Genomic DNA, 17,940 nt, shown 5'->3' with positions numbered 1-17,940 from the left:
GTTTTAATTTCTCCATCAAATCTGAATGAGATCCTTGCTGGGTAGAGTAATCTTGGTTGCAGGTTTCTCTCCTTCATCACTTTAATTATGTCCTGCCACTCCCTTCTGGCTTGTAGAGTTTCTGCTGAGAGATCAGCTGTTATCCTGATGGGGATTCCCTTGTGTGTTATTTGTTGTTTTTGCCTTGCTGCTTTTAATATGATTTCTTTGTGTTTAATTTTTGACAGTTTGATTAATATGTGTCTTGGCATATTTCTCCTTGGATTTATTCTGTATGGGACTCTCTGTGCCTCCTGGACTTGATTAACTATTTCCTTTCCTATATTAGGGAAGTTTTCAACTATAATCTCTTCAAATATTTTCTCAGTCCCTTTCTTTTTCTCTTCTTCTTCTGGAACCCCTATAATTCGAATGTTGGTGCATTTAATGTTGTCCCAGAGGTCTCTGAGACTGTCCTCTGTTCTTTTCATTCTTTTTTCTTTATTTTGCTCTGCAGCAGTTATTTCCACTCTTTTATCTTCCACCTCACTTATTCGTTCTTCTGCCTCAGTTATTCTGCTATTGATCCCATCTAGAGTATTTTTCATTTCATTTATTGAGTTTTTAATCGATGCTTGATTCATCTTTAGTTCTTCTAGGTCCTTGTTAACTGTTTCTTGCATTTTGTCTATTCTATTTCCAAGATTTTGGATCATGGAAATAGAATCTTTGATCATCTTTACTATCATTGTTCTGAATTCTTTTTCAGGTAGACTGCCTATTGCCTCTTCATTTGTTAGGTCTGGTAGGTTTTTATCTTGCTCCTTCACCTGCTGTGTGTTTTTCTGTCTTCTCATTTTGCTTATCTTACTGTGTTTGGGGTCTCCTTTTTGCCGGCTGCAGATTCGTAGTTCCCGTTGTTTTTGGTGTCTGTCCCCAGTGGCTAAGGTTGTTTCAGTAGGTTGTGTAGGCTTCCTGGTGTGGGGGACTAGTGCCTGTGTTCTGGTGGTTGAGACTCGATCTTGTCTTTTTGGTGGACAGGTCCACATCTGGTGGTGTGTTTTGGGGTGCCTGTGGCCTTATTATGTTTTTAGGCAGCCTCTCTGCTAATGTGGGGTTGTGTTCCTGTCTTGCTAGTTGCTTGACATAGGGTGACCAGCACTGTACCTTGCTGGTCGTTGACTGAAGCTGGGTGCTGGTGTTGAGATGGAGATCTCTGGGAGATTTTCACCGCTTGATATTATGTGGAGCTGGGAGGTCTCTTGTGGACCCGTGTCCTGAAGTTGGCTCTCCCACTTCAGAGGCACAGCACTGACTCCTGGCTGCAGCACCAAGAGCCTTTTATCTACCTTTTGTTGGACTGAGATTCTGATCTATAAATCCTCTTAATTCTGCATTTGTAGAAGTCAAACCAATATTTTTTGCCCCCATGTCAAAATGTATTCAATTTAAAATTCTGTAAAGCCATTAAAAAACAAACAAACAAACAAACAAAACAAAACAAAAAACTTCCACTTCACTATTCTTTAAAAGAACATCCGCCGCTTGGCTGCAGAAAACGAGGCGACCGCGCAGGGCTGTTCTTCGAGCCTGGGGTTCGTGTTCGGGTGCCGCCGCTCTAGTGGCGCCCACGGCTGGCGGCGGCCGGGTCCCGGCCGACTCACACGCCGGGCAGGCTGGGCGATCCACGGCCGGCCCAGTAGAGGCCCTGGAGTTCGAGGCTCCGGGACGCCGACCGCGCGCGCGCCCCTGAGCCTGCCCAAAGAGGAAGGGTCAGGTCGCGCCCGCGTAACGAGCAGCGGCGGCGGCTGCAGCCGAGACCGCTGGCTGTTTCGTCCGCCCTCGCCTTGCCCAGCCACTGCCGCAAAACATCTTTAAAAAGTTCCCAGTGTTCTTCCTTATATCAAAATAAATTCCAGATGGAAAAAGATGGACATATAAGAGATAGAATCACAAGATGACTACTGTGATAGTATCAATAAAAATGAAACAACACTAGCTCATCCCTGCATTGGGTACAGTGTCTGGTATATTTGAGGCATCCAATAAACATTTGGAGAATCGATATGCAATGTGCCAGGTTCTCCATAAAGTGTTCTGTATGTCTTATCTCAGTTAATCCTTCTGTCAGGACTACGAGATAGGGAATAATAGTTTCCATATTTTGCTGATGAGAAACAGAGCCACAAAGAGGTTAGATAAGTCCCCAAGGGCCATCCAGCTAATCAGTGTGAAAATGATATTTAAACACCGAAGTTTTGACTCCAGAGTCCTTGCTTGCTTTTTTCCCTGTGTGTGTGTGTGTGTGTGTGTCTGTATGTGCGTGCACATGTGTGTTTTTCTGATAGGTAACATTTTTAAACGTTTTATTATGGGAAAAGCTTACATGAATACAGAAGTAGAAAGAATAGTACAGAGAGTCTCCAAGGACCTACCACCCACTCGAAAGAGTCGTCATAAACCATCCCACGTCTTTTGTAGTCCCACCCATTTCTGTTCTCCTTGGGTGACTTTGAAACAGATCCCAGACTGCACATCACTTCAGGTGAAAGTATTTCTGCCTCTGGTTCTAAAAGACAGAAACATTTTTCTTCAAACATAACCACAGTTCCATCCTCACTCTAAAAAAATAATTTCTTCATAGCAAATATTCAATGCGTTTTCCAACTTCCCTGTTTGTCCCACTTTTGGGGAGGGGTCCATTTATTGAGGTTGTTTGACCGTGCTCTCAAGTCTCTTCTAACCCACTAGTTCCCCACCTTCAACTCTTTTTTCTCCATCCTTGCAATTTCTCTGATGAAGAGTCAGGGTCTCTGGTCCTGCAGTTTCCCACAGTCTGGATTCGGCCAGCTACATCCCCTGGTGTCGTTGAACATGTCCCTCCATCCACTGTGTTTCCTGCAAACTGGCAGTTCAGTTCAGTTGAGTCTGTATGGCTTAGTCTGTACTGATGAGTGAATATTTTTTAAATGTGTGGGGTGGAGAGAAAAGCCTTCCAAGAATGCCCCAAAAAAAGAAAGAAAAGAAAGAAAAACATAACCCAAAAGCTGTTTAGAAAATGGTTAGATATTTCTGTCTAAATATTTAGAATTTCCTTCCCTTATGACAGTCTTCCCTTCTCTCTCCCAAGAGATCATAAGACATTCAATAAATGGGGGGAAATATCTGCAATGTTCACAAGGGTTAATATACATAATATACCTAATATACAAATTATTAAGAATAAAATAAACAGCCTGTGGCAGCCATAAGACTGTGTACTCGGCTCTCCTGCTGGTGGGAGGAGTGGTGTAACTGATAGACAGCCCTGGCTGTGCTCTGAATTCACCACTTCATCTGCCCCCAGGCCGCACTTCCCAGGGCTTCTTGCCTACCCATGAGTTTAGCTGGCAGAGGTGCTGGTGCAGCCCCTTCCAGTATGAAGGAAACTCCTCTGCGGGCGACTTTGGCTTGACGACCCCACCGGCCTGGCTGAAACTTTCTAAACACTTTCTTGAATCTTAGACTCCGCCTCCCAGCCCTGCTTTCTTCTTCTGTCCTTCATGGAGTCAGCCCTGAGTGGGCATCTGACGGCTCCTCCGCATTCCCCCCACAAGAACTCTCTTGAATATCTAATCCCATCTTGACATCTGCTTCTTGCAGGACCCAAACTGACACACACCCCACGTTTCCACTATCAGATGGGAACAATGAAAATAAGAGAGAATTGGTACTGAGGGTGTGTTGAAGTTGGCACGCCCCTCTATTACCCTGGGGTTGGAGCAGATAAACAGAACAAACTTTTCCGAAGGACAGTTTAGCCAAATGTCTCAACATTCTACACGTTTAACCCAATGATTCTGTATCTAAGAATTGAGTTTAAAAAGTTAACGGAGAAAATATATATCCAACTCAATAAGATGAGAAAAAGCATTCTATAAAGTTCTATTGCTATTTATGATTTTTAAAAAACTCTTAGCAAAAGAGAAATAGAAAAGGATTTCCTTAGGACTTCCCTGGCAGTCCTGTGGTTAAGACTCCAAGTTTCCAATGCATGGGGCATGGGTTCAATCCCTGGCCGGGGAACTAAGATCCCACATGCCATGCAGCCAAAAAGTAAAAAAAAAAAAAATTATTAAAAAAACAATGAGGGGCTTCCCTGGTGGCGCAGTGGTTGGGAGTCCACCTGCCGATACAGGGGACACGGGTTAATGCCCCGGTCCGGGAGGATCCCGCGTGCCGCGGAGCGGCTGGGCCCGTGGGCCGTGGCCATTGGGCCTGTGTGTCTGGAGCCTGTGCTCCTCAACAGGAGACGCTGCAACAGTGAGAGGCCCGCGTACCGCAAAAAAAAAAAAAAAGAAAAGAAAAGGATTTTATTAGCATGAAGAAGAGGTTTCTTTTTTAAAAAGTGCCTGGGGACAAGGATTGTATCTGTCATCTGCATGAACCTGGCCCTAGCCCTTATGCTACCTGGCACATGGTCAGTATCTGAAAAATATATATTGAATGAATGAATGAATGGATGAATGAATGAATGAATGAATGAATAAATAAATAAATACTGAATGGACGAAGTACCCCCAACTCTGTTTTCACCCTCATCTTCCTATTCTCCTTCCCACACCACCTACTTCAGCCAAACAGTGACTTTTGGTCGCTGCTGCTGACATACGGTTGCACTTGATGGAACATCTGCGAGCTGAGCTGGGAGTTTGACTCACATCCTTTGTGATTATTACCGTAACCCAGAAGGGAGAAGAGAATTCCCCATTTTACAGATGAGAAAAATGAGGCTCACAGAGGCCAATACCTTGCCCGTGGATGTGCAGTCAGTGAGAATCAGCATTTGGATTAAACCCACATGTCTGTCTTGAAGACCTGTATTTCTTCGTCCTTCTCACACACAGCCTTTCTGTGGCAGCACTAGGATGTCTGAAGACCCTGTACTTCAACCTAAAGTCCCTGACACCTGGCCACTTGTTCTGAAAAATGACAGTGTCCAGCCCGCTTCTCCCTGGACCTAAACGTGCATTATACTTCCATGTGCTTAGTGTCTGCTGGGAATTCCACTGGCCACATCACGTCTGCCCTGTGCAAGATGCTCCAGCCACCCTTGCAGTTCTAACCAGTGTGAACACCACCCATTGGAGCTGGGGGACAAGGATGTGGGGACATCATGTGACAGCATGTGTGACTTCAGCAGACTCATCCAAGGACATGGCCTCGGGGCCTCTTTTCCCCACAGCCACCTGGAAATGCTTTAATTGGGGCCCAAGCCACAGACGACATCTTCTTTACAGGCCCACAAATAAGATGCCAGGTCCTCGGAGAACAGGCTTCCCAGAGCTCGGTTTGTCCTCTGCTGAGGTTGATTTCAGCCATTAAACTTCAGTCACTTTAATAGTCCTGATAATATCTTTGGGAGAAAAAAAATCTAATTTGCAGAATTGTAGAAGTTAGAGAGGACTTCTGGATTTGTTAGTCATTTCCTAACCCAACCTTCCCCCTTTTTTTTTTTGCTGTACGTGGGCCTCTCACTGTTGTGGCCTCTCCCATTGCGGAGCACAGGCTCCGTATGCGCAGGCTCAGCAGCCATGGCTCACGAGCCCAGCCGCTCTGCGGCATGTGGGATCTTCCCGGACCGGGGCACGAACCCGTGTCCCCTGCATCGGCAGGCGGACTCTCAACCACTGTGCCACCAGGGAAGCCCTTGGACCATTTTGATGACTACTCTTACCAGCCAAGGGCCTGGACCAGGCAAGTGGCTCCCTTGCACTAGGTGCAAAAGATGAAGGGGTGCTAGAAAAAAGTCTTAAGATAAATATCATTTGAATACAATATTTTAAAAAATCCAAAATAATGCAAAACCCCAAGATGAACAAAATATTAAAAACTTTAAATGAAGACAGGATCTGACCCTGCCTCACACGACCAGCCCCACTCACCTCACCCTAATTCCGCTCCTGCATTGGCCTCAGCAGCACCTTGGCCTCCTCCCTGCCGCAGATCCCCCATATGCGAACAGTTACAATGCCCATCAGTTCTGCCTTTGTCATCCCTCTGACATGTGTTGTATGTCCATCCTGTGTCCTCGGATCCCAGGAAGACTGCAGCAGGCTCCCAGCTGGCCCCTCAATTCCACTCCCGCCCCTACCTGAATTCTCTTTTAATGTTACCGGCACCCCTCACTATAAAAGCTTTCACCAGCCACCACCATGTGCCTGGCCAGGGGTAGATTTGGTAAATAAGCACTTGATTATACTGTGACTTCCACTGGGCGGGGACTTGGCTATCTTAGTCACCATAGGTCTTTCATTTTTAGAACATCTCTGGAACAAAGCAGGTGCTCAACTGATGTTTGTAAAATGAATGAATAAAAAAGTAAAGTCCTTAGCACAGTGCTCTCATTGATAAAGTTGTTTCCCACAGGGGTACAGCTTAGGATTTCTGCAACTCCCACGCAGGTACACTGGAATTGAACAATTTAAGAAACAAATGGCAGATGGTAAGAGGCAGATTTCTGACTGTTGGAGGCAGAAGTTAGAGGTAAACAAGGGGAGAAATCTTAGAATGATCCATGTGGAATGGATTAGAGTTGGAGCCATCAGAATGAACTCATATTTATAGATACGTGTATATACACAGGTTAGTATACACACGTCTATTTCCTTTATCTGTCAGCTAAGAGGATCTTGAAGCAGCAGATATTCCAACAGCACACAGTAGCCAGATCTTGGTTTCTACTACCGTTCTCCAGTAAAAGTAACCAGGGCTCCCTGGAGAAATGGCTGATGCTAGGAGTAGGGCTGGACATATGTAAGATGAGCCTGGAGCATCCTATAGTGACAGAAAGTAAGGATGTGCTCACAAAGCTCATGACGATGGGAGTGTGCCAAAGGGACACAGGAGCCAAGCGAAAGAGGCAAAGCTGGAACAATCTGAACAACAAAATAAATACTGAGTGTTGGATTATAACCCAAAGTATAAAACCAATATCCATGGGTCCATACTGATATAAATACATGACTGAATAAATCAATGGGAGAGGATAGTCAAGTCTTCCATGCAGAAAAATGCAAATAATTTATGTAGATCCTCCACCTCTTAAAGGCAGGCTGTGCATAGTAACTTCCTTCCAAAGATGACAGTATGGAAGTGCTGGGGGGAAGGAGAGTAACTTTACAGTGGAGAAACCTGACAAGCATGACCTCAGCCTGGTGATCAAGGTCAACATCAACAGTGATATCATATTGATAGCATGAAACACTTATAAATGTGTTGAGAATGGCAGTTTATCACTGTGGTAGTCTTCCCCCAAACTAATAATCCCAGTTAACTATGAGAAAAACACAAAATGAGGGATATTCTATGGAATACCTAGCCAGTACTCCTCAAACGAACAAGGTCATCAAAAACAAGGAAAGTGGACTTCCCTGGAGGCACAGTGGTTAAGAATCCACCCGTCAATGCAGGGGACATGTGTTCGAAACCTGGTCCGGGAAGATCCCACATGCCACAGAGCAACTAAGCCCACGCACCACAACTACTGAGCCTGAGCTCTAGAGCCCACAAGCCACAACTACTGAACCCCGTATCCCTAGACACCGTGCTCCACAACAAGAAAAGCCATCACAGTGAGAAGCCCGCGCACTGTAACACAGAGTAGCTCCCACTCACAGCAACTAGAGAAAGCCCGCACACAGCAAAAAACACGAAATGCAGCCAAAAATAAAAATTAATTAATTAATTAATTTTAAAAAAAACAAGGAAAGTCTGGGGACCTGTCACAGACCAGAGGAACTTAAGGAGACATGATGACAAAATGTAATGCAGTGTCCTGGATGGGCTCAGGACATTAGGTAAAAACTAAGGAGATGAAGGACCGTCAGTACCTGGCTTACGATAGCGCCACCTATGATTTTTTGACTTTACACTGGTGTGAAAGCAATATGCCTTCAGTAGAAGCCATACTTCAAATTTTGAACTTTGATTTTTTTTCCAGGCTTGTGATACGCAGTGCAATCCTCTCACGATGCTGGGTAGCGGCAGTGAACACAGGTCCCAGTCAGCCACGTGATCACGAGGGTAAGCGACTGATACACTGACAACCATTCTGTACCCAAACATTCTGTTTTTCACTTCCAGTGCAGTATTCGATAAATTACATGAGATCGTCAACACTTTATTATAAACTAGGCTTTGCGTTAGATGATTCTGCCCAACTGTAGGCTAATGTGAGTGTTCTGGGCATGTTAAGGTAGGCTGGGCTAAACTATGGTGTTCAGTAGATTAGTGTATGAAATGCATCTTTGACCTATGATAGTTCCAACTTATGATATTTTCAATTTACATCATTTTATCAGGACTAACGCTATTGTAAGTTGAGGAAGATCTGTATAGACTTGAGTTTATATTAAAGTATCAACACTGGTTATTTGTGACCAACATATCATAGTTATGTAAGATGCTAATAAAAAGGGAAGCTGGTCAAGGGGTATATAGAAACTCACTGTATTATTGTAACTTTTTGGTATAGTCTAAAACTATTCTAAAATAAAAATGCTATTCTGAAAAGGTAGGAATTTATTAAAAACAATAGTACAGTTTTGCACATGCTGAATTGTCAAGAAGTACATAAATACTACAATAAGTATGTCATTTTACTTTGAAAACAATTTCTCTGCATTATGGTTGCTTATAGGTAATGTTGGTGACAGTTGAGACGGACATATAAACAGCTCATTTAAGACAATTTAGTAATTGACTGTGATAAGGGAAGGGCCTTCATCCCTCAACTATTGCTGTTAAAGAAAACATGATTGTGACACTTGTTAAATGATAGGGGAGATTTAATTCACAATATTGCCATGGGGGAGAGAGATCAGGCTCAACTCCAGACACAGCAAGACAAGGGGGGATTTTACAGCCAATGAGCGGAGTGAGGGGGGTCAGTGGATGGAAAAATACCAAAAGGAAACCTCAAGGGTAGGGGGATTCTTACTAAACTACTAAACCAACTTAGTGAGATTCTTGCTGAGAACAGGCCAGAGTGATTAATTATCAAGGATGGGAGATTCTCTCTAAACTGACTTAGCAGGGTTCCTGCTAAATCTACACTTGGCAAGGACAGACCCAAGAGACCCAGGTCGAGGCTATGTCCAGAAGAGGAGTCAGAGCAGCCCAGCTAATGTTTGGTCAAGGAGAGGGTCTCTGTCATTGCCTGGCTTGGCCTCATGCAGGGTAGGCTGTCCCAGGTAGAGTTTGCTTGGTTACAATAAGAAGCAGTCAACCAGCCCCAGTGACGGGCCACTGAATGTACTCAGCGCCTTCCATATTTATCGGACAGAGCTGCAGGCAGCACAGCGGGGCCTCTGGCTTCCTCCAGCTCCTTCTCCCTGGGGCCTCATGGTCCCCCAGCTTGGCTTCTCTCTCAGCCTGTCTCTCATCTCCTCTCTTCTCCACAGACCATCTTCTGTCACTCATGATCTCTGCCCAGCTGGGCGAAAGGCCAGCTCCAACTGGGCAAGATGTCAACACAACTAGACCCCCCATACCTTCTTGATGAATGGCCACCACATCGGATCTCTGTGACATAGTTCCTCTTAGGAGGGTCTAATTGGCTCAGCCCGGCCCACAAATGAGCCATCCTTTTTGGTTTTTTTTAAACTTATTTTTATTGGAGTATAGTTGATGAGCCATCCTTGAGTCATTTCCATGATTGGTCCAATCAGCTGTTGTGGCGTCAGGGTCACGTGACTTCTTTTTTGCAAACGAAATGAGCAAAGCCAGTTAGGTCAGAAGGGAAAGTTGGGAATGGGAGGTAAACTGATTGGCCTTCTGATAGACAGCCCCTTGACCTATGTTCCCTTCAGGAACATTCCTGTGAATGCTGGGAAGAAAGACTGGAGTGTTCTTGGGGTTGACTTTTGCTTCTCTGAGTCAGGAGTCTATGGCTGCATTTCTTCTGTCTATTACTTTCTTGTGCTGAAATGCCAAGATGTCAGGGTAGGTGTGAGGATTATGATTCTGATCCTTGGGCAGCCTCTGGTGTAATGCTACATGCTAGGAACTTGAAGACCTCCTGCTGTCCCTGCTCTGACATCCCAGCTGTGTGGACCCTGGCCCGGTCACTTACGCACCTGACTGAACTGTATTCCAATAGGCTGAATTGAGTTAGGACAGCTTTTGGAGACACCAGTTGATCCAGTCCACAGTCAATCAACAGTCAATGAACATTTACCCCCTGCCTGCTGTGTGATAAGGAACGTTCTCTCCCCCCAGCACTTGGCTATCAGGTACAGAGAGTAAAAGGAGGGGCTGGCACTACCTGATCTCTTAGTCTCCTGCCATGACTCACATGAACTGTTTTACAGCTATCAACGCCCAAGATTCGGGCTACTGTGAAAAAGAGAGCTAGAGAACAAGAGAGTGTGTTCAAGAGAACGTACATGACAAGGCTGCCTTCAAGGTGGCAAATGGAAAAGCGAAGATTGTGGTTGTCACTAGACAGGGACAGGAGCCAGTCTGTGAGGGGTGGAGGCATAAATCTCTCCCACTTAGAAGCTCCTCCCAGAGTTCTCTCTAGCGGGCAAAGACTGAAGGGCTGGAGAGAGAGGTTTTGGGAAAAGAGCTGACAGAGCCCCATCTCCAAATGGACCTGTGCTCTCTTGGCTGGAGCCAGACACACCAAGTTCAAGGCTGGCGCTATAACCCAAGGCAGGTTGCTTAGACTGTTCTAAGTCTTAGCTTCCTTAGCTGCAAAATGGGAGATAAAATACCTTTCTCCCAGGGCTACTGTGAAAAGCATATGATAGTAGACAGTCCCTGATACAGGATGTGCATTCTCATTGCTTTTATTAAGCATAATGCTAGAAGTTCTAACAAGTGCAATAAAGCCAGAAAGGATATAAATGGCATATGGATTACGCGAAATAAAACTTTTCCTTTTTGAAGATGACATGATGGTCTACATAAAAATTCCCAAGGAGTCTACAAAAACTATCCCAGAACTAATAAGCAAGCTCAGCAAGACCACTGGATACAAGACAAATATACTAAAATAAATTATTAGAGTTTCTATATATTAGCAATGAACCTAAGGTCACCAAAATTAAAAATACAACACATTTTACAATTGCTCAAAAATGAAATATTTAGGTGTAAATCTAACAAATATATATAGAACTTGTCTACTGAAAGCTACAAAAAGCTGATGAAAGAATTCAAAGAAGATCCAAATAAATGGAGAGGCATGGTTTGTTCATGGACTGAAAGAGTCAACACAGTAAAGATGTCAATTCTCCCCAAATTAATATGCAGGTCTAATTTAATTCCTCTTAAAATTCTAGCAAGATTTCTTGTAGATAGAGACAAGATTATTCTAAATTTTATTTGAAAAAATAATAGAACTAGAACAGCTAAAGCAATGTTGGAAAATAAGAATAAAGTGGGAGGAATCACTTTACCCAATCTCAAGACTTCCTATTAGCTACAGTAATCAAGATGGTGATATTGAAAGAGTGATAGAATGATGAAACATAGAATGATGGAACAGAATTGAGAACCCAGAAATAGACCCACAGAGACATGCCCAACTGCTTATTGACAAAGATGCAAAATCAATTCAATGGAAGAAGGATCCTGTTCAACAAATGGTATTGGAGCAAGTAGACATCCATAGAAAAAAGTCATAATAAAGAACCTGGACCTAAGTCTTATGTCTCATACAAAAATTAACTCTCAATGGTTCCTGGACTTAAATGTACCCTGCAAAACTACAAAACTATGTAGGAAAACACACAGAGGAAAATCTTCGGGATCTAGGGCTTGGCAAAGAGTTTGTAGACATGACACTAAAAGCACAACTCAGAAAAGGAAAATTAATAAATTGGGCCTACTCTGAGAAAGACCCTGTGAAGAGGATGAAAGGACAAGTCACTGCCTGGAAGAAAATGTTTGCAAACCAAATATCGAACAAAGGACTCATATGTGAACATATATCAAATTCTCTAAACTCAACAGTAAACAAATAAATAAATAATCCAATTGGAAGACTGGCAAAAAAATAACACATGAAGAAACATTTAACTGAAGAGGATATGCTGATAGGATATAAGCACATGAAAAGATGTTCAACATCATTAGTCATGAGGAACATGCAAATCGAAACCGCAATAAGACATCAACCACAAACCCACAATAATGGCTAAAACAGAAAATAATGCCAACACCAAATGTTGGTAAGGATGCAGAGAAACTGGACCACCCACACACTGCTGCTGTAAAGTGGCACAGCCACTTGGAAAACATTCCGTCAATTTCTCAAAAACTAAACATGCAACTACTATGCAATCCAGCAATCATGTCCTTGGGCTTGTACTCCTGAGAACTGAAAATTTATATTCATACAAATTCTGTACACAAATGTTCACTGCAGATCCATTTGCAACAGCCCAAAACTGGAAACACCCCAGATGCCCCTCGCTGAGGTGAATGGATAAACAAGCTGTAGCACATCCCTGCCATGGAATACTATTCATCAATAAAAAAAAAAGAACAAACGGATGATACATGCAACAACCTGCATGAGCCTCCACAGACCTACACTGAGTGAAAAAAAGCAAATCCTAAAAGGTTACATACTGTAAGGTGCCATTTACATAGTCTTCAAATGGCAAAATTATATGAATGGAGATGTTTGGTTGCCAGGAGTTACGGAAGGGGGGGCAGGAAGGAACTGGGTGAGGCAATAAACGGGCAATATAAGAAATCCTAGTAGTAATAGATATACCTTGCATCTTGCCTGTATCACCATCAATATCCTGCAATACTGTACTATCGTGGTGCAAGATATTACCATTAAGGGAAACTGGATAAAATGTACTTTGGATCACTCTGTAGTATTTCTTTTTTTAAAATTACTTTAACATGCATTTAATCAAACTAAAGGAAACACACACATTAGGAGACTTTCACTAAAAGTAGTAGAGTAGGTAGGCTCACAGTTTCTCTCTAAAGTCAATAGTTCGTTGTCTTCACAGAAATGATGGGCAGGGCGGGGGGTGGTGTCGATGGATCCTAAACCAGGAGGACAGGTTGCCACATTAACAGCCCAAATGAGTTCTCGAGGAGTTTGGGGGGCTTCAAAATTTGTCCTCTTGATATGCTCACGTAAACAATCTCAAAAATTATGAGCTACAGTTCAACAAAGCCTATGACAGAATTGGTTACCAGAGATGGGCAAGCCTGGTTGGTCCAACAGAAGGAGCTGGAATCTGAACCAAGCTGCTTGTCCCTGACCCCAGGAAAGAGCTGCTCAGTTCTCTGAGCTTTTTTGCAGCGGTCCTCACTGTGGGGAACACCCCTCTCAGTGGAGATACAGGAAGTTACAGGCCACATGGATGGGGAAAACCACGTATTGGTTTTCCAGGTTCATTACCTCTAGCTCTTGATCCTCTCTCAGGGAAAGCCTGTGGTATCCTGTGTCCTTCCTGAAAACGGCTCTCCCATCCCTGTCCAAGGAGGACAGGCGCAGGCGAAACGCGACCTTTCTCTGCTCGAGTAGGCTGACCCCGAGGCTGTAGGAGTTGTTTGGCACGCTGTACCAGAAAATGATGTGCTGATTGGCGGAGCACACCACCACGTCCCAGCTGAAGTTGAAGCCTTCCCACCGCCAGCTGCACTGCTTGTGCCTGTGGAGCTGCCCCTGCACCGCATGCTGTTCCCCTGGGAGTCGGACCCGTGGACGTCCACGGGCCAGAGCTCTCTAGTCTGCTTAGCCCGGAGGCGGCCAAGAAAACACTCTTTGTACACTGGACACAACCAAGCGGCAGGGATCAGCGCATGCTGGTGGATGACGCGTGCTGACGTCGGGTCGCAGATTATGTAGGCAAACCGCAGCTGCTGCAACACTGGCACGAAGGCTCTGCCCTGCTAGGTCTCCAGGAAAGGGGTGCCCTCCGAATCCCTCCTGGACCTGGCAAACCATGAGTCGGTGTCAGGCAATAGGGCCCTGCGCGGGCCCCTCCATGTCGGCTGCAGCTGCAAGAACATCCACTTTTTCAGCATGGTGTACACGTTCATCTCCACCCCCATCACCAAGAGCTCTGAAGAGGCAATGACCTCTTTCATGAGATCCAGGCTGACTTCTCGCAATAGCTGCTCGCTACACTGGGTCATCAAGTTGTCCAGCAGCCACTGAAGACACATGGTCCTGACGGTCTGGAGCCCGTAGCTTTCAGCAGAGTAGTCGTAACTGCACACGGTGTGGGCACGGACAGTCACCTTCATGACCTCCCCTCACTGCCGAATCACCTCGACCAGCTGCAGCATGCTGGCAGTGGCCAGGATGGCGACGATTCGACCGGGTGGGATGAAAATGGAGCCTCGGTACAGGGCAGCGAAAGCCTCGTGCAGTGCCTCGCGATCAATGTTCTCGTCAGGCATCTGCGACTCGATAGTATCCATGTTTGTCTCCCGCCAAGCCCCCCTGAGCATGCTAGCAAAGTACCTTGACTGGCACAAGCAGGCCCTATGCAAGTTCCACTCGTCCCCCAGTGTGCGGATCCGCACGTCGCTCTGTTCTCCTCTCAGGAAGAGTGCCTCCTAAACGGACCCTGGACGATCTTGAGCACGTTTCCGGCGGGGCTTTTTTGTGAGCGGCCCCGCTGGGCCTCTCTTCCGCTTGTGGCTCCACTGACGGGCGGCAGGTCTGGCCTCTTGACTCTCCTTCCGTTCGTTTCTCTCTGCCACTACTGCCTCCTCAGGCTCCTCCTCCCCACCAGTGGCACCTGGCTCCTCTGGGGCACGCCCCCACCAGTGCCATGGCATCCGACTGCTTCGTGCTCCCATGGCCTATACCTCAGTGTTGCAGTGGACAAGCTTCCTCTCCAGGCGCCGTTGGCCCGGGCACGAGCCCAGCCCAGAGTGCTGCTGAGTACTAGGACGTTTGCTCTAACGGTCTCGCGAGATGACACCACGCTAAGCCACCTGAGATACTGCAGGGGTCCTCACTCTGGGCAACACCCCTCTCAGTGGAGGTACAGGAAGTTGCCACATGGATGGGGAAAACCACGTATTGGTTTTCCAGGTTCATTACCTCTAGCTCTTGATCCTCTCTCAGGGAAAGCCTGTGGTATCCTGTGTCCTTCCTGAAAACGGCTCTCCCATCCCTGTCCAAGGAGGACAGGCGCAGGCGGAACGCGACCTTTCTCTGCTCGAGTAGGCTGACCCCGAGGCTGTAGGAGTTGTTTGGCGCGCTGTACCAGAAAATGATGTACTGATTGGCGAAGCACACCACCAGGTCCCAGCTAAAGTTGAAGCCTTCCCACCGCCAGCTGCACTGCTTGTGCCTGTGGAGCTGGCCCCCGCACCGCATGCTGTTCCCCTGGGAGTCGGACCCGTGGACGTCCACGGGCCAGAGCTCTCTAGTCTGCTTAGCCCGGAGGGGGCCAACAAAACACTCTTTGTACACTGGACACAACCAAGCGGCAGGGATCAGCGCATGCTGGTGGATGACGCGTGCTGACGTCGGGTTGCAGATTATGTAGGCAAACCGCAGCTGCTGGAACACTGGCACGAAGGCTCTGCCCTGCTCGGTCTCCAGGAAAGGGGTGCCCTCCGAATCCCTCCTGGACCTGGCAAACCATGAGTCGGTGTCAGGCAATAGGGCCCTGCGCGGGCCCCTCCATGTCGGCTGCAGCTGCAAGAACATCCACTTTTTCAGCATGGTGTACACGTTCATCTCCACCCCCATCACCAAGAGCTCTGAAGAGGCAATGACCTCTTTCATGAGATCCAGGCTGACTTCTCGCAATAGCTGCTCGCTACACTGGGTCATCATGTTGTCCAGCAGCCACTGAAGACACATGGTCCTGACGGTCTGGAGCCCGTAGCTTTCAGCAGAGTAGTCGTAACTGCACACGGTGTGGGCACGGACAGTCACCTTCATGACCTCCCCGCACTGCCGAATCACCTCGACCAGCTGCAGCATGCTGGCAGTGGCCAGGATGGCGACGATTCGACCGGGTGGGATGAAAATGGAGCCTCGGTACAGGGCACCGAAAGCCTCGTGCAGTGCCTCGCGATCAATGTTCTCGTCAGGCATCTGCGACTCGATAGTATCCATGTTTGTCTCCCGCCAAGCGCCCCTGAACATGCTAGCAAAGTACCTTGACTGGCACAAGCAGGCCCTATGCAAGTTCCACTCGTCCCCCAGTGTGCGGATCCGCACGTCGCTCTGTTCTCCTCTCAGGAAGAGTGCCTCCTAAACGGACCCTGGACGATCTTGAGCACGTTTCCGGCAGGGCTTTTTTGTGAGCGGCCCTCCTGGGCCTCTCTTCCGCTTGTGGCTCCACTGACGGGCGGCAGGTCTGGCCTCTTGACTCTCCTTCCTTTCGTTTCTCTCGGCCACTACTGCCTCCTCAGGCTCCTCCTCCCCACCAGTGGCACCTGGCTCCTCTGGGGCACGCCCCCACCAGTGCCATGGCATCCGACTGCTTCGTGCTCCCATGGCCTATACCTCAGTGGTGCAGTGGACAAGCTTCCTCTCCAGGCGCCGTTGGCCCGGTCACGAGCCCAGCCCAGAGTGCTGCTGAGTACTAGGACGTTTGCGCTAACGGTGTAGCGAGAGGACGCCACGCTAAGCCACATGAGATTCTGCAGGGGTCCGCACTCTGGGCAACACCCCTCTCAGTGGAGGTACAGGAAGTTGCCACATGGATGGGGAAAACCACGTATTGTTTTTCCAGGTTCATTACCTCTAGCTCTTGATCCTCTCTCAGGGAAAGCCTGTGGTATCCTGTGTCCTTCCTGAAAACGGCTCTCCCATCCCTGTCCAAGGAGGACAGGCGCAGGCGGCACGCGACCTTTCTCTGCTCGAGTAGGCTGACCCCGAGGCTGTAGGAGTTGTTTGGCACGCTGTACCAGAAAATGATATGCTGGTTGGCGGAGCACACCACCAGGTCCCAGCTGAAGTTGAAGCCTTCCCACCGCCAGCTGCACTGCTTGTGCCTGTGGAGCTGGCCCCCGCACCGCATGCGGTTCCCCTGGGAGTCGGACCCGTGGACGTCCACGGGCCAGAGCTCTCTAGTCTGCTTAGCCCGGAGGGGGCCAAGAAAACACTCTTTGTTCACTGGACACAACCAAGCGGCAGGGATCAGCGCATGCTGGTGGATGACGCGTGCTGATGTCGGGTCGCAGATTCTGTAGGCAAACCGCAGCTGCTGGAACACTGGCACGAAGGCTCTGCCCTGCTCGGTCTCCAGGAAAGGGGTGCCCTCCGAATCCCTCCTGGACCTGGCAAACCATGAGTCGGTGTCAGGCAATAGGGCCCTGCGCGGGCCCCTCCATGTCGGCTGCAGCTGCAAGAACATCCACTTTTTCAGCATGGTGTACACGTTCATCTCCACCCCCATCACCAAGAGCTCTGAAGAGGCAATGACCTCTTTCATGAGATCCAGGCTGACTTCTCGCAATAGCTGCTCGCTACACTGGGTCATCATGTTGTCCAGCAGCCACTGAAGACACATGGTCCTGACGGTCTGGAGCCCGTAGCTTTCAGCAGAGTAGTCGTAACTGCACACGGTGTGGGCACGGACAGTCACCTTCATGACCTCCCCTCACTGCCGAATCACCTCGACCAGCTGCAGCATGCTGGCAGTGGCCAGGATGGCGACGATTCGACCGGGTGGGATGAAAATGGAGCCTCGGTACAGGGCACCGAGAGCCTCGTGCAGTGCATCACGATCAATGTTCTCGTCAGGCATCTGCGACTCGATAGTATCCATGTTTGTCTCCCGCCAAGCGCCCCTGAACATGCTAGCAAAGTACCTTGACTGGCACAAGCAGACCCTATGCAAGTTCCACTCGTCCCCCAGTGTGCGGATCCGCACGTCGCTCTGTTCTCCTCTCAGGAAGAGTGCCTCCTAAACGGACCCTGGACGATCTTGAGCACGTTTCCGGCAGGGCTTTTTTGTGAGCGGC

At 47.5% G+C, this 17,940-nt stretch overlaps 1 protein-coding gene across 1 annotated transcript; it reads right to left on the bottom strand.

Annotated features, from left to right (window-relative positions):
- Positions 1-1,505: 1,505 nt before the first annotated feature.
- On the bottom strand, positions 1,506-17,698 carry LOC308614127 (germ cell-less protein-like 1; the record flags this gene model as incomplete). The annotated part of the gene is given in 4 exon segments (XM_081228315.1): positions 1,506-1,837; positions 14,971-16,222; positions 16,226-16,312; positions 17,678-17,698. Coding segments are annotated over 4 exon segments (1,692 nt in total).
- Between the last annotated feature and the right edge of the window lie 242 nt (positions 17,699-17,940).

Source organism: Mesoplodon bidens, assembly GCF_964165515.1.
Source record: "Mesoplodon bidens genome assembly, chromosome: 3".
Taxonomy (NCBI): Eukaryota; Metazoa; Chordata; class Mammalia; order Artiodactyla; family Ziphiidae; genus Mesoplodon; species Mesoplodon bidens.
Note: the sequence above shows the minus strand (reverse complement) of the source record. Positions and strands in the feature narration are given on the sequence as shown.